The sequence below is a fragment of the Peromyscus maniculatus genome, chromosome 7 (assembly GCF_049852395.1).
Source record: "Peromyscus maniculatus bairdii isolate BWxNUB_F1_BW_parent chromosome 7, HU_Pman_BW_mat_3.1, whole genome shotgun sequence".
Lineage (NCBI taxonomy): Eukaryota > Metazoa > Chordata > Mammalia > Rodentia > Cricetidae > Peromyscus > Peromyscus maniculatus.
In genome coordinates, this window is record NC_134858.1 from 6,217,501 (window position 1) to 6,234,762 (window position 17,262).

The following is a 17,262-nucleotide window of genomic DNA, read 5'->3' on the forward strand; positions in this document are numbered from 1 at the left end:
ACAATCTATATAAGCATAGGCAGAAAGGATGCAGGCCTCTAACTGCTGAATACCAAGTCTTTGCTGCCCTAGGAAATTTCTCACAGACAAACATTCCTACAACTTCCTTCAGCAGCCTGTGGGTGGTGAGCGCACACGTGGATCCAGACACACTTTGTAGAAGCACCAACATGGTCTTAATCATAACCTGCTGCCTCTAAGAAGCCAGCAGTTAGGTCCATTGCCAAATGACGCCCTCATTTTCTGCAGTCATGATTTACTTCAGCGAAAATCTTTGTTTTACAATTTTGCTTTTGGAATTTGTCAAGATTGTGCATTTTTCTCCACTGTTCTCAGTTACCATGACAAAACGTTTAAATGTGGGTGTGACTGCCAAGGAGACTCTTCCTTTTGACCAATGACTTCACCATAGAACTAAATTCAGTTTTCCAAAGACAGCATTTAAAGAATAAACAGTGGCTTGAGGCATGGCGATAGAGTGACCTCGGTATTTTTTGTGGACAGCCTACAAGACTCGGGAGTGAAGGGCTAATAAAATGATCACAGGCTTCACTGCCTGCAGCTCCATTCAAGGGCTCGCAGAACACTCCAAAGGAAATATTCCCTCTAATAACACTTGGATCGAATGGGTGATTTGGATTTTTGGCCAATTAAGACCCTAGGGAATTACTAGACTTGGCCTCTGTAACACAAAATGAAACCATATGTGGTGTCAGTTTCCCAATCATGTGAACTTGATAGAGGGAAGCCTACTACAGAGGAAAATCTACTGTCAGGCTGACTTCTACACTAACTCTCCTCATTAAGACAGCTCTACAATGTCCCTTTCCAAGAAGGTTGTACATGATGCAGCTCATCATCAACTCAGAAAAACTCAAGGAAAATGAGCAGACTGTTCTGCAAGCTGCCCGCTAGGGTAAGTATAAAGTTCTACAGCAAAACAAGCCCAAACCAAATGAAGAAAACAATGCTTCTAAACCTAAAACGAACGTGGACTTTCTAGTTCTTTCTCTAACAAAAGCATTTTAATGTTTGGCTACCACCTATCTGACCCTTCCAAGTTTCATTTCTAAGTTGTATTTGGCATGGCAATGTCTGCTGGAAGGCAAACAGAGCTTTGAGATAATAAATCAAATGGGTAGATTAATCAGACAAGGTCTGAGGTACAGCACTGAGGGATCTCTTCTCAGCTCTCACCCCAAGGCTGCATGCTGGTCACCTGCCTCGGTGACAGCACGCGCGAGTGCTCTGAGCCATCTGAGACCCTCTCACTCAGGACTAAGCAAGCAAACTGTGGGGCTTATATGGCAGGCTGTTACCTGTGAGTGAATGTTTCCCTTCATTCTTCAATGTCCACTTTTGGGTATAAGTTGTTACTTTTGCAAGCTGAAAATATCCACTTTGATAGAAAAAAAAGAAAATGGGGGTTGGGGGGGGTGGGGGGTAGGGATATGGGGGGTGGGAAACCAAGTGCGCACTGGCGGCACCAATGAGGCTAACGCAGGCCTGGAGACGGGGCTGATGTGATGACAGGAGGTCCCTGCTCCCACTTCCTCCGGAAGTCTTTCAGATTGCATCACTATAGTTCATAAACTGTAGAAATAATTCACTTATCCTGCATGACGGAGGAAATTATAGGATGAGAAGTTTCACAGGGAATTCAGTTGTAAGAACCAATTCACTCATGCTTTCTACAGGAAAAACAGCATAGTTGTGGGTACAGTCACTTAAGCAATTTTTATTATTCCAATTATAAAAACATCACCTGCCTGCCTCACCCTTGCATCTACCATCTACTCTGAAATTCCTGTGGGCACTGATGATCAAGAACTTGGTTCTTTCATAATTGAAAAATACACAACCATCATGTATTAGGCTATACATAGTATGTCTGAAGATATACTATGAAACTGAAATTTGTAAATGGAGGCAAGGGCAGGAACTCCCTGTAGACACTTTGCCTAGCATAAAAATGAAAATAAAACAAAGCAAAAATCCTCAAATGAAATAAGTATCATAGGCATATCTCTAAGAACTATAATTTCTAGAAGAAAATATCAAATTTGTAAACAATTCAGAATCAACTGGAGGTATAGTTTGAGAAAATTACAAATTGTATTGTGGTGATATTTTATTTGTGCTGAAATGTGGTGATATTTTATTTGTATATTAATAAATAAAGTTTGCCTGGAGATCACAGGAAATAGCAAGCCATTTTAAGTAAACCCAAAAGTCAGGCACACGCCCTTAATCTGATCACTTGGCAGGCAGGGTCTCTGTGTGTTCAAGGCCATACTAGGAAACAGAGCCAAGCGTGGTGACACACGCCTTTAAACCCAGTACCAACCATAAAGACCTGGAGGTCTGTACAGACAGGCAGTGACAAAGAAGTGAGGTAGCTGGGCTATGAGCCAATGAAAGGACAGAACAGCAAGGCAATAAAGGCACGGGTAGACAGGAAGTAGCTCACTTTGGAAACTGTGGCGTGGTGGTAAGTGAGGAAGGTTAACTGGTGACTGTTCTGTTCTGATTCCTCTAATCTCTGTCAGATTTTTACCCCTATTTCTGGCTCCGTGTTTTTTTTTTGTTTGTTTGTTTGTTTGTTTTTTGTTTTATTTAATAAGACCACTTAGAAATTCGTCTACATTGTATTCTGAGGCCAAATTATTTAAAACATTTGTGTTCTAGACAGCTAATGAAACGTCTAACTTCAACTCAAAGGACACTGAATGCCATCTTCAGAGCTTTTGGCCATCCCCAGCATCCTGGAGGGTGTTCCTGGGAAACAGATGTTTGACTTGTTCCCATGTCTGTGAACTTTACAGACAGGGCCACTGGGTATTCATTAGCAGCAGCAGTATTCTACCTGGAGAAGAAAATGCATCCCCTCATCTGAAAATGACCTGAATCTAGAGACATCAGAAATAATCTCATAGTCTGTCATTGTAAAAAGGCAGTTTTAATTAAAATAAAAATAAAAGCGAATGCATAGACTGGACTTTTAGCCAAGTTCCCTGCTGTGGCGGTCACGCCCCTCTGACACGTGGGCACCTGGAGGGTCAGCAGTGTGGCGTGCAGGGTGCTTGTCTGAGGAAGATGACGGTAAGTCTTTCCTAGCAGCCTGTGTAGCACAGTCTGGCACCATGACGCTGGCCAGCCAGGGTGGCTTCTAGATCAGCTTCGGCTTGATTTGTCTTTGTCCAAAACCTGTGGTGTCTCCAGGTCTTACCATCTAGCTCTGGTGGGCAATTAACAAATGTGACCTGTGTTATTTGAGGGGATTAAATAAGCTCTTGGTCACCCCAGGGCTCCATCTCATACCTGCTCATTCCACCTGAAGGACTTAAAGTTTACCTAACTTTTTCATACCCAAACCCACCTATTCTTGAAATCCACATGCTCTGGCGATCCAGCCACACACTTCTTTCTCCACCTTCCTTTACATCGATAACCTAGTTGTTTTCTAAATTCTGCAAAGTTTAATTTAGCCCCTGCCCATCACACCCCTGGAGCTGAAGACAGGACCCAGTGCTCTACTACTGAGCTAAATCCCCAACCCTAGGTAAGGCTTTTCTAAAGAACTGACTGCAACATTGTCAAAACCTTTCTTCACATATCCCAAGAGAGAAGGGAAGAAAAGCAATTCATAATGGAAACAAAGAAAGAAGAAACCCTAAAGATGGTCACCTAAAAGAATTAAAAGAAAAATGATTTCTCACAGAATAGGTATCACAAAAGTCAAAATCCTTCAAGAGCTCTGGATAACTGATTGTTCTGTTGATTTGTTTAAATAAATATATACCTTTTTGTTTTTCTGTGCATAATCACCAAAATAACGGTATTCTAGAATAAATACAGCTTGAACTTGCTTCTGTGTGTTTCTGGAAGTGACCAACTGAACTTCACTTTTGCACTGGACCAGTTCTAAGGTTAAAAATTACTATGCTTACATTGAAAGATTGAGCTGAATGTGGTGGCACACACCAGCAATCCCAGCACTCATGAGACTGAGGCAAGAGAAATGATCTAAGTTCAAAGTCAACTTGGGCTACAATATGAGACCCAGCCTCAAAACAAAGCAAAAAAAAAAAAAAAAATGAAATGAATAAGATCACAATATATTACAAAAGGAATAGAGCAATCACTGCAAACCTCTCAGACTGTGCTCTATTCCAAATATGTATGTGTAGTTCATGGATGCCCATTTACACTTGAATATGTGTATATTCCAGAGCTGCTCTGGTGGAAAGAACAAAGTCCCCCATCACAGGCACTGAACCAATCTGCAGAGACAATGTGGCGGCCTTGGCAGGTCCTGAGGCCTGAAAGCTCCGTGTGGTGAGTGACCCTGGGCTCACGCTCTTCTGGTTTACTGTATCAGAACTCTGCCCTTCCAGAATGACCCGATGACCTCACGGGAAGCCCTGAAGACAGAATGAAATGCTGTCAGAGAGAGAGGAGACAAGATAGAGAGGGAAATGGAGAGAAAGGAATGGGGGAGGGGGGCGTGAAAGAGAAGGAAGGGAGGGAGGGGGGGAGAGAGACCGGAAATCTGGGAAGGACACACAGTCACATTCCTTCAGTCACTCATGAAATTTGGCTGGGAGTTACTGACATAGATGTGAAACTCAAGACTTTCATCTTTTATTGCCTTTTACATGTTTACTGCCAATCAAGACTATGGTATTCCTAGAAAGTGGGATCTTCTATCAATCACGTAAAAATCTAAACAAACATCCAAAAGAAAACGGAGAAAAACAAAGATGAAAAATCAGTATTGTTATCAACTTTAAAGTAAACTTTTTAAGTAAAAAAATTCCAGAACATCAGGAAGAAATGGCTTTAAAATGAAACAATCCTTGCTCCAGCCTAGACTCTCATTAGTCTGTATTTTTATGTAGATTTGAAATGGGCCTCATCAATTTGATTTCACTGAAATCTTCTGTGGCAGGTGAAATGATAAGAACTTCATAAATGCTAGCCAGTCCCACACTGACCCTAGATGGGTGCTATTTTTAAATGCTATTGTGTCCAAGGTCACATGGCTAATGAGAGGCAGACCCAGAATCTGCTCACCCAATGGTCTGGGAAACCACTGGACCATGTCCTCTCTCCTGAAGCCTGATAAGCTGAGCCCGACACATTGTCTCCACATGTCACATAACCATCCAGGAACTTCCTCCATCTCTCCATTGTGCCCTTTACCTGGGTGCAGTCAGCTGCAGCCCTGTCTCCACTATTTCCACTCAGCCTAAATCCACATCCATTCCTCTCAGTCTCCAACCACTATTTCCCCTCAGCATTAACACGGTAGCTTTATAAGAAAGACCTGCCTCTGCTCAGGCAAAAGCTGTTCGTGCACGCGCACATACACACACACACACACACACACACACACACACACACACACACACACATTCATTCAATAGATTTGTTCAACTTGAGTATCTTACTAATTTAGTAAATGCAAAATTGAACTGTGAATCCAACCTTGTGGTCAAAGGAATGATAACAGCTCCTTGGATTTCTGTCATGTGACCTGAAAATAACTCACTGAAGCTCCACTGTCTGATCACTACATTACCTTCCCCACCCTTCTTTTTGTAGTGCTTGCAATTGGATGTAGAAGTGGACACATTCTAGGCAAACACTCTATCACTATGTTATAATAATCTGTCTCTGTGTGTGTGTGTGTGTGTGTGTGTGTGTGTGTGTGTGTGTGTGCGCGCGCGCGCGCGCGCGCGCGCGCACACACGTGAACACATGTTCATGTCAGAAGTACACAACAGTTTTGGAGGCCAAAGACAACTTGGGCATAGTTCCTTGGGTGGGGTGTCCACGTTTTTGTTTTTTAGAAACACTGACTCTCACTGGCCTAAAAATCACCAAGAACAATAAGTAGGGTAGGGTAGCATGGGAGTGCCCCAAATCCACCTGCCCCCAAAGCCCCAGCACTGAGGTGATAACTAGGTTCTACCACAACTGTCTGGTTTTTCTTTTCTTCTTGCTCCTTCTCAACTGAGATATCTTCCCAACCCCTAAAGTTTCTTAGCTGCTCCCAGCATCTCCTCACACAGATTCCCACTGCCAAAACCCCAGCACTTTGAATTACACAAGACTCCGGTGTATCCTGCATTTTCCTGTTCACACAAGTTCTGACTTACGCATGCACACCTACATTTGCTCTTATGGATGAGCACCATTTCAGACACACCAGGAGCAGTCGTTTCTTCCCATATTCCCTCCCCTCGTCCCTTCACTCTCCTCTGTCTGCTGCTGGGGGCGTTTATTTATCACGTAAGGCCAGTTGCACAAGCCCTTTCCAATCCCTCCAGGCAGATGTAATCCCCACTTCCTCTGAACTTTTTGCTGGCATGGCCACCAGCATTCAGTGCACCTTGCATTGCTGCTATTATTTGTGTAGCCCCCACCACTAACTCACCACCTAAAGAGCAGCACTGCCTGGCTTACTTCCTCTCATCCCATTACAGCAGAGAGGCCGGCAGATGATGCCGATCAGGAAGAAATGGCGGGTCAGTGGGTAACTGCATTTGCGCATGGCGGTCCAGCCAAAGAAGAAATGAAGTTAAAATAAACAAGAGAACCTCAGAGGATGCCAAGGTGAGGCAGAAACACTCAGGGCTAGGTCAGCAGACCTGGCCTCTTTCAGAAATATAATCCCCTCCTCCTATGGCCCACCAGAGCAGATCTGTCCCCAGTGGAAATCTTTTGGAACACGTGGAAGCATTGCTTTGTGAAAGCAGTAAGCGGCACGAAATGAAAGCTGCAGTCGGGCTGAGCTGGAGCACTGGTGAGGTTCCCCAAGGCAGACTGTTAACTGGGCTGGTCTGTGAACTGCCAGTACCATCCTCTAAAGCCCTCCACTGCCCTGTGCACTGTCAGCAACAGAGACAACCAGACAGAGTCTGCTGTGGGGTCCGTTGCCCTTCTGGTGCCCCTGGAGTTTTGACTATTCGGTCATCATAGACAGGCCTCAATCTGTCCATCTACAAAACCAAGGCTATGTAGCATGCCTGCACAGCAGCTCTGTGGATTAATGAGTTACTGTAGAGCACTTCTGACAGTACTTGCCATTCACACACGAAAGGGTTTAAACCATATGCATTGTCATATCTGACTTTAGAAAACGCATGACAGAGATGCAGAGTTGTACTTATACAAAGGCTTCATCAGAATGCAGCACAGCAAACATTTCCTGACATCCCACTTATTATATGTAAAGAGACCTGGCTAAGCTAGAAAGCTGCCTTATCTTTTAAGAGCTAAAGGCTAATGGACATGAGTAATAATTAACCCCAGTTAAGTCAGATGATGTCAAGGGATACCCTCAGATCCACTAGAAAAGGCTCCCAATAAACACAAAAGGCCAGTGGTTCACAGCTTTATCTATCTGGCAAGGTCTGGTACCAATCAGGTATGTCTCCATTAGAAGGACGCAGACCAGGAGTCTACTGCTGGGAGATGTCACTAAAGGTCCCACAGTGTGGGAGACGGTCCTCTGTATAAGGAAGCTCTCTGCTCAAAATGTCAACAGTCCTGGGTCAGACTCCTGCTCTATCCAACTGCGACGAGACAAGCTTCCCATGAAGCTCCTTTCTCTTACAGCATTCTCCTCCTCCCTGCCACCTGTCACCACATGCCCAGTGGGGCAGGAGCACATCCTCTGTTGCCTCAGTTTTCAGTTTCACCATCAAAGCTCCAATTACAACAACAACAAGAAGTGCTGTGGAAATACCAAGCTATTCTCATTTTTACAGCATGCTTTTCTGAGGCTGGCAATAAAAGCTTTTAAAAAATGCTTGTCTGGAAAGAACAAAAGGCAAAGGAAATTACTGTTATTTAACTATTGCCAATTAAAATAATGAAGCTTCAAATGACTAAATTATCCAGAGTATAAACACACGTTGGCTTAGACTCCTGTTTCTACAACAATCAGGGTTCTTCACTTAACACTGTAATGTGCACAGGGAAACGTGTTTTTGATGTTTTGACACCGTCTGTCCTGCCACAAAGCATGTTCTTACAGCAGTGTCTCCTACACACTCTACATTTGCTATCACATTAAAATGCTCACTGATAAACTTGCAGATTCATGGACAGGGCATCTGCCACCTACCCTAGTCATGGATCAAAGGAAAATTATGCTGCTACTTGTCACAACTTTTATGGTGGCTGCTAGAAAAAAAACGGAAACAAGAAGTGTTAGGAGGGTGGGGAGAAACTGGAGGCTGTGAGCTGTCTACATGGAGTGCTATGGCAGCCACAGCACACAATAAGGTTGTCCTCAAACTAAACATGGGGGCGTGTAGCTCAGTGAGTGACCTGCTTGCTTACTATGCACAACATGCCAGGTTCCACCCCAGCAGTCTGAGCTTGGTGGTGAGTGAGTGTTAGCCCCAAAATTTGGAGGTGGATCAGGAATGCCAGGTCTTCAGCTACAATGAGAGTTCAAGAGCCATCTGGCTAAAAAAGCCCTGGTGCCCTGTCTGCCTCCCACTCAAAAGGGACAAGGCCAGGCCCATCAATGTTCCAGCAAGGATGGGGCCCCACCCTGGCTACAGAGCAATCGGGAGGAGCAGTCACCTTTATCCCGAGGGCTGGCCATTGGTAAGTTGCCCATCATTGAGTAAGTAATCCCACACTGTGCACGTGCAAGCAATTCTCATTAAATCCAGTGGGATACAGACACGGAAATAGGAAAGGGGTGTGTTTGGTTCCCAGCAACAAGAGCTTCAGGGGATCCAGTGCTCTCTTCTGGTCTCCTTAGGAATACCTATGAACACACACACACACATACAAGTACACATGCAAACACATATACATATATGCATGCACACACATATATACACACAAGGACACATACATACATGTACATATGTACTCACATACACACACACATATATGCACATACACATATACACACACATACTTACACACATGCATACACACATACACACATACATACGTGCACATGCACATATATACACTCAAGTACATGTGTATGTATGCACATACATACACACATATACATACATGCATGCACACACAAACACACATATATACACACATATACATATAAATACATATAGACACACATAAAATCAAATTAAAAATTTACAGATAAAATATTTACACAGTTAATAACATTGTTTCTATATTCCCTTTTTGGAACCATTTACCTCGATTTCCTGTACATCTTAGAAGTAACACACGCACTTCAGAATGGCAGCAACTTGTGTATTCATGTATGTGTACTTTTGTGTATATGTGTGTGCATGCATGTATGTATATGCATGCATGTGTGTGCATGTATGTAGAACACGTTTAGCTCAGATTCTATTAGAAACATCACAGAAGAGCTGAGGAAAGACCATAAGAGCCAAAAATACAAGAAGGCGCTGAAACAGTCTGCCCTAGACATGGCCACATAAAGCAGACCTATACATGTTAACACAGGAGGGGAGTTAGCCCTCCCAGGATGAGCCCTTTATTGTCCAACGCAGAGTGGTCAGCCCTTAACCCTTACACACACAAATAATAAAAACGGAGATTCAGCACATGTGTTTACATATCTGTGTGCGCGCACACATACACATACACACACATACACGTATGTGGGGTGACAAGAGAGACTTGAGGGAGAAAAGGGAAAGAGAAATGTGATGTAACACTATTCCAATTAAAAACATACTTTAAACTAAATACCTACTTTGTCTTCAATAAATGTAAAATAAGACTCAAAAGTTTTCAGTACTGAGTTTTAGCTCATGACATGAGTGTTGAGGAGATCACCCCCGCACAGTTTCTCTTTGAAGTCTGCGCACGTATGAGCTTTGTAGAATAGTTACACGTAACTTTACAAGCATTACGTCTTACAGCATCAAAGAACATTTTTGTGCTACTTAAGTATCAAAGAGCAGCATCAAATCACAGTTTCTAATGCAGCAAAGACTAGCAAGTACACAACACTAGCAATAAAAAGAACAGGTAATCCTGCAGAGTGCATGTGACCTTAAAAGTGAAAGGGACATGCTGGAAAGACGGCTGAGAGGTTGATGTGTCTGCTGTACACGCATGAGGGCCGATGTCAGACCACGTGTGGTGGTCACAGCTGTAATCCCAGCGTTCCTGTGGTAGATGAGAGGAGCGAACTCTCAGAAGCTCGGGGTCGGCCATCCAGGCGGACAGTGTTGGAACAAGAGGCCCTGTTCAAACACGATGGAAGGAGAAGGCCAACACCGAGGTTGTCCTCTAACTTCCATGCATATGCTAGCGCTCACACACATGCACACACACATGTACAAACCACAAAGAAAAAAAGGTGGTAAAAACTAAAATTTCCCAATATGATGAAGAGTCTCCAAGGAAAAGGCTGTGAGCCCTACGAGATAAAGAGCACAGGAGAGCGATGAGAAGCCCCAGTGCTCTGTCCATTTGGAGCCATCATCAGGAACGAGAATACACACATCTGTAAGCAATAAAACCCCTGCCCAGGGAGCTGTACAAGGAGCAAAACAGAAAAGGAAATTTTCAACATCATGCAATATATAAAATGATGAGAAAAAAAGTCATAAAATGCGAAAGTCTTCACCTAGCACGTCCTGTTTTAAATGGGTCATGATAGTGTTATCTGGGAGGAAAGTGACTTAAAATCCTTCCTGAGAGTCAACAATTGTAAATCAATAGACTGAATAAATAGGTCTTGGGATACAGGAAGGTACAGAAAGATTAGGTGTCTATTTTCATGTATCCACTTAAAAATCTTGAAGTCCAGTGATTTTATATATGACCATGAAAATAACAACCTTTATGATGTCAACCACAAGGAAAAATATGTTGGAACCTTCCTGAAAACAGAATGCTGCAGTACAAATATATTTTAAAGTTAATACCAGCTTAATCTTCTGTGGATTATCATGAACAGAAAAATATCTAACAACATATTACCCAAGTTTTAGAGAGGAAAAGGACAACTTTCCAAACATTCTTCTGAAAGCTAGCAAGGAATACACCGTGAGCTGTTGGCCTTATGTTCCCGTACTTGCCTTTCTTACAATCCAAAGCAGAACTGTTAAATGGGCAGCGAAATGCTTGGCCAGCAATGTGCCAAGACAGGCTTCACTGACTGACCACTCTACAATTTCTATTCGGAAGTATTTTTAGAATTTAACACACTATTAGCTGTCATTATGAGTCTTAAGTCTTCCATAATATGAATACTTTGAAATATTTCCCCAAATCCTAGCAAATGCTCTCATCCTTCCTGCTCTCTAGAGTAAGGACTTCTACCAAAGCAAGAAAGAAAGGAGGGAGGGGAAAAGGGAGGAAGGGAGGGAGGGAGGGAGGGAGGGAGGGAGGGAGGGAGGGAGGGAGGGAGGGAGGGCAGGAAGCCGGAAGTTGTTACACTAAGGCTGGGCCGTCATCTAAGTCACTCCACGGTATGTAAAACAGTGGTTTGCTCAGAAAGTGCTTCAACCTGAGACACTCCGGTTTACAAGCGGCATCTGACTTGGTTTGGAGTATGGAGGATGATTCTGCAGTTAGTTAGGAACACATATGAACAATGTCACATGTCTGGCGCCACCCACAAGGCACTACCTGATAAGTGACTAGTTCCTCAAGCAGAAAGGTGCTAGTTTATAAACTGGAACTGAGAGAGGCTATAGGAATAATAAGGTCATATCAAGGAAATCAGATCTGTGAGCAAATGAGCATCTACACGGACACACACACACACACACACACACACACACACACACACACACACACATCTGGTGTGGCAATGCTCACTGATAGACCAAGCTAGTGCTAAAACTGTATCTCCTCTGGAGCTGTAAGTCAGAATCAGCCCTTCATCTTCTAAGGTGCTTTTTGTTGGGGTGTTTTGTCATAGTGACAGAGATAAATGTCAACAAGCAATAGGAACTACCACTGTTGAAGTTGTGATGGATTGAGGGTGATGTACCACCCCTCAAGGCAGCCTTCTTGTCTCTCCAGATAACAGTCAGGAGATAACAAGCACCCACAATGTGATGTAGACAAAAGACAGAACTTTATCCATACAGGACACTGAAAAACTTATTCTTTGCATTTTAATTTCAGGAAAATTTCATTACAGTGTTGGTATAGAGGTTTGCATATCTAAAGCTTATTTCTTTTCTATAATTTACATACCAACCATAGTTTCTCCTCCCTCCTCTCCTCCCATTCCTTCCCACCTCCCTCTCATCTACCCCTTCCCCATCCACTCCTCCATCCAGAAAGGGTCAGGCCTCCTGTGGGTATGAACAAAGCATGGCACATCAAGTTGAGGTAGGACCAAGTTCCTCCCCTGTATCAAGGCTGGACCAAGTAATCTAGCATGGGGAATAGGTTCCCAAAAGTCAGCTAGGTGCACCAGGGACAGGTCCTGACCTCACTGCTAGGAGCCTCACAGTCAGACCAAGCTACACAACTGTCACACATATGCAGAGGGCCTAGGTCAGTCCCATGCAGGTTCCCTAAGTCCAATGTTCGTGAGCTCCAGTAGCTCAGGTTGGCTGTCTCTGTGGGTTCCCCTGTCATGACCTTGACCCTCCTGGTTCCTATAATCCCTCCTCCCTTTCTTCAGGAGGACTCTCGAGTCAGCTCGGCCCAATGCCAGTGCTTGGCTGTAGATCTCTGCATCTGCTTCCATCAGTTACTGGATGAAGTTTTTATGATGACAATTAGGGTAGTCACCAATCTAATTACAGGGGAAGGCCAGTTCCGGCACCCTGTCCACTATTGCTAGGAGTCTCAGCTGGGGTCATCCTTGTGGATTCCTGGGAGTTTCCCTGGCACCAGGTTTCTCCCTAACCCCAACCCCATCAAGACATTTCTTTCATTACTCTCCCCCTCTGTACCACACCAGCCAGTACAACCGGATCCCTCATGTTTCTATCACCCTATCCCACCACCACCCCCACCCCCACCTCCAGTTTACCCAGGAGATCTCTTCTATTTCCCCTTCCCAGGGAAATCTATGCATCCCTCTTTGGGTCCTCCTTGTTATCTAGCCTCTCTGGGGCTGTGGACTGTAGTAGGTTGGTTATCCTATACTTTATTCCTAATATCTACTTATAAGTTAGTACATACCATTTGCCTGTAAATTTCTTGAGGTCATTGTCTGATACAGAAATATAGGATATAGATATGATAGGATGAAAGGGTAGATTAATGAACCTACTTTTAAAGAGCAACAACTTGTTTAAAAATGTTTTATGTTGCTATGGATTTTAGTTTATTGATGCAAATTTAAAGTTAATTTTGTTATACTGTATGTATATTTCTACTCTTGTTTAAGGTATTATGTTTATGTAATTCATTTAAATTGTAATAGATAACTAAGAAATACAGATTAATAATTAGTCTTCTATGATAGTCAAACTTATAGTCTTTTTAAATTTTCTAGGTATACATAGATATAATTCAGTTAGGTGGGTAATCTTCAAACACTTCAAAGACCTACAGAATATGACATTTAAAATGCTTTAAAAACTTAGACTTTCTGGACAGTGAGACACGTCTGCTCCTGACAGCACCAATTTACTTCAAAGAGAAAGATGGGCATCAAAGATACTCTATATGGAGTTTATCTTCTTCTTGGCAAAAATAGCCATTTGGGCAAGAAACTGTTTTTGCCTGTACTACTTGACAAAATGTTGTATCAACTGGACATGCAGGACCCACAGGAAGGTGACAACTGAACTTTGCAAGGCAAAATGGTTCTTCAGATTCCTGCTTCACAGAGGAAACTGCCAGACATTCTACAGAACACAGGGAGAAGCAACTGAGAGACTCTAGGCCTATGGGCTGAAGATGGATGCCCCAACATTACAGAGGAACTTTGGGTGACTATCTAGGCAGACAGTTGTCTGTGTCATTCTAAATTTTTGGGTGTTGCTTACAATGCTCTTCCTGTTTACTTAGGGAATATTATATCCTTCTGGGGTCTGATGTAGTTGAAGACTAGATAATTATAATTTTCCTTGGTTGTGATAAAATATAAATTAGATATAAAACTTTAAACTCACAAATAAAGGATAGATAGAATATTTTCTTTAATTTTGCCAAATACAAATAGACTAGATATTATAACTGTAGTTCTTACTTGATTACTGTTTTGTTATATGTAATTTACTGTGTTAAAGTTAAACCCTTCCTTTTTGATTAGACAGAAAAGGGGAGGTGCTGTGGGATGTTCTGTATGCTGTGAATGTGTTGCTCTGATTGGTTGATAAATAAAATGCTGATTGGCCAGTAGCCAGGTAGGAAGTATAAGTGGGATAAACAGATGAGGAGAATTCTGGGAACAGGAAGGCTGAGTCAGTAGATGCCAGCCCACCATCCAGGGAGCAGCATGTAACGGCACATAGATAAAGCCACAGGACATGTGGCAGCATACAGGTTAACAGAAATGGGCTGAGTTTAAATATAAGAGCTAGTCAGTGGTAGGCCAAGCAGTTTTAATTAATATAAGCTTCTGAGTGATTATTTTATAAGTGGCTGCGGGGTCCGTGGGGCTGGGCAGGTCAAGAGAAAACTTTCAGATACAATTGCCTTTACACTAAAGCCTATTTCTAATGGCTAACTTGGAGGCCAGTCAAGTCTCTCCTTGGTTAAAGGCACTTGCAACACAAACCTGGGGACCTGAATTTGATCGCCAAAAGTCACATAAAGGAGTGAACCAACTCCACAAAGTTGTCCTCTGACCTCCACACGAACACTGTGATGCACACAGCACACACATACATACATACATCGTGTGCACACAAACAGTAAAAGTAACAATAATAATAAGCCTCCAATCCATTGTTTAAAAAAGCTAACTACAGAAATACCAGAAATGTCCATATTAATGAATGCATGTCTGTGCACAATGTACATGCAGGGCCTGTGGAGGCTCTTATATTTAAACTCAGCCCATTTCTGTTCATCTATATGTTGCCACATGTCCCATGGCTTTACCTGTGTGCTGTTACATGCTGTTCCCAGGAGGAGTTTGCAGATGGTTGTGAGCCACCATGTGGGTGATGAGGACCAAATCTGGGTCCTCTACAAATGCCCTTTACCATTGATCCAACTCTCCAGCACCCAAAAGTTATATTTAGTTTCTTTTGTGGTTTTGGCTTGTTTTTTGTTTTGTCTGTTTTTAATTTTTTAGACAGCGTCTCACTATGTATCTCCAGCTGGTTTATAACTCATTATGTGGACCAAGCTAGCCTTTAACTCACAGAGATCTGCCTGCCTCTGTCTCCTGGGTGCTGGGATTAGAGTCACACACCCAGGCAAATTATACTCTGAGTAAAAAAAAAGCACTACCAATAATTGTGCTCTAATATTTTACCTAACCTAACCTATTAGCCTAGAAATGTTTTAACCCTATTTTTCCCAACTAGCAAAGTCCTCCTGGCTCTCATGACCCCACTCAGTGTCACCATCTCAAAGTCTCATGCTAACAGTCTTTATTCGACTTTATTAGTCAGTTTCCCCCCATAGATTTTTCTTTAAAGCTAGTTACAGCCACATACCTTTCAAAATTACATGTGACATTTACTCTGTGGCTAATTCAAATTTGCTCCTTCTTCTGGAGAATACAAACATAGCAGGATTCGTAAGACATAAGGAACAAACTTACCAGCCTACGCCTTTCCTCTTCTACGGCAATAAGCAGCCTCGCGAATTCTTTCAGCGACTGAGCTGTTTAAAAACAAGACAGAAAGAAAGGCATTAATCCTGTTTCAGGGCTAGTATTTAATTACATAGGAGCAAGCATTAAATGAAGATAGTTATTAATTTGTGTCTTATATTGTGTGATTTTGTTTGTACATCTATAAAAACAAGCATATACTAAGAGGCCAATGACTAACAGCTGTGGGTAAGAGGTGGGTGTCTCTCTGTGAGCTACAAATTAAAGCCAAGAAGTTTGTCTACAGGTCCTAAAACAAATATAGATTATATATTTAATATATGAAACTCACATTGAAGTAGTCCTGAATCTCTTTCAACAGTGGTCTGTGGATATGAAACATTTTGTTGTTTTTGTTTTTTAAAGATGTATTTATTTTATGGATGAGTGCTCTATCTGCATGTATAATGTTATGCCAGAAGAGGGCAACAGATCCCACTATAGATGGTTGTGAGTCACCATGTGGTTGCTGGGAATTGAACTCAGGACCTCTGAAAGAGCAGCCACTTAGCCACTGAGCCATCTCTGCAGGCCAAAACAGTTTTAAAATCTGTAAAAAGGCCAGGCGGTGGTGGCGCACGCCTTTAATCCCAGCACTCGGGAGGCAGAGCCAGGTGGATCTCTGTGAGTTCGAGGCCAGCCTGGGCTACCAAATGAGTTCCAGGAAAGGCGCAAAGCTACACAGAGAAACCCTGTCTTGAAAAACCAAAAAAAAAAATCTGTAAAAAGAATAAACCAGGCTGAAGAGACAGCTCTGTTGGTAAAGCCATCAAGCCATCGCACTTGCTGTGTGAGCCTGGGGACCTAAGTTCGAATCTCCAGCACCCACATAAGAAACTGGGCATTGCCACACACGCCTGTGACCACTGTGCTGAGATGGGGAAAATGACACAGAGATATGAGGAACACTGGGAATCCCTAGCTCTCAACTGAACCAGGCCTAGGCTCATGGGAGTTCCACCCTCCAAGAAATATGATAAAAAGTAACAGAGGAAGATACATGTGCTCTCCCCTGACCTCCTCACATGTGCACATAGGTGCATGTGCCCACACTCACAAAGGCACTTACACATGTGGTGCTTAAATAAATGTAATATTGTATAAATACATGTAGTGGCATTCAGTAGTGCAAAGCCCCCCACTGAATCCTCTCAGCTCAGGAACATTACAGAGGAAGGGGTGGAAAGAGTGTAAGATCCAGAGAGACATGTGGGGGTACACAGGACAGAGGACTGTGGGTGCTGACTTCCACGGCACTCTTAACCCACAGCAGCTGTGATCTTGGGTGATGAAACCCATCAACATTCATCATGGGAAGGGAAGGAAGTCACAAGGCTCCACCCGTCTCTGAGGATTTGTATACAGCTAATGGCTGAGGAGAAAGGGAAACATATCTTCTGCAGTGCCCAAGGTCCTGTGAACAAGTGCTCATGATCCTCTGACCATTTAAAAGATGTGACAGTAGAAGAGGATCCAAAAGAGTGGGAAGGGGGCCAAAGAGGGCAATAAGAAGTCAGCATAATCAACCTACA

At 43.0% G+C, this 17,262-nt stretch overlaps 1 protein-coding gene across 3 annotated transcripts in view; it reads right to left on the reverse strand.

Annotated features, from left to right (window-relative positions):
* Nucleotides 1-17,262, reverse strand: part of Arhgap42 (Rho GTPase activating protein 42) — a 219,443-nt gene that overhangs the window by 115,470 nt on the left and 86,711 nt on the right. For all 3 annotated transcript variants that reach the window (XM_042280384.2, XM_006983781.4, XM_042280385.2), the window contains one exon: nucleotides 15,680-15,741. In XM_042280384.2, the coding sequence (XP_042136318.1) occupies nucleotides 15,680-15,741 (62 nt within the window). The remainder of the gene's footprint in view (nucleotides 1-15,679; nucleotides 15,742-17,262) is intronic.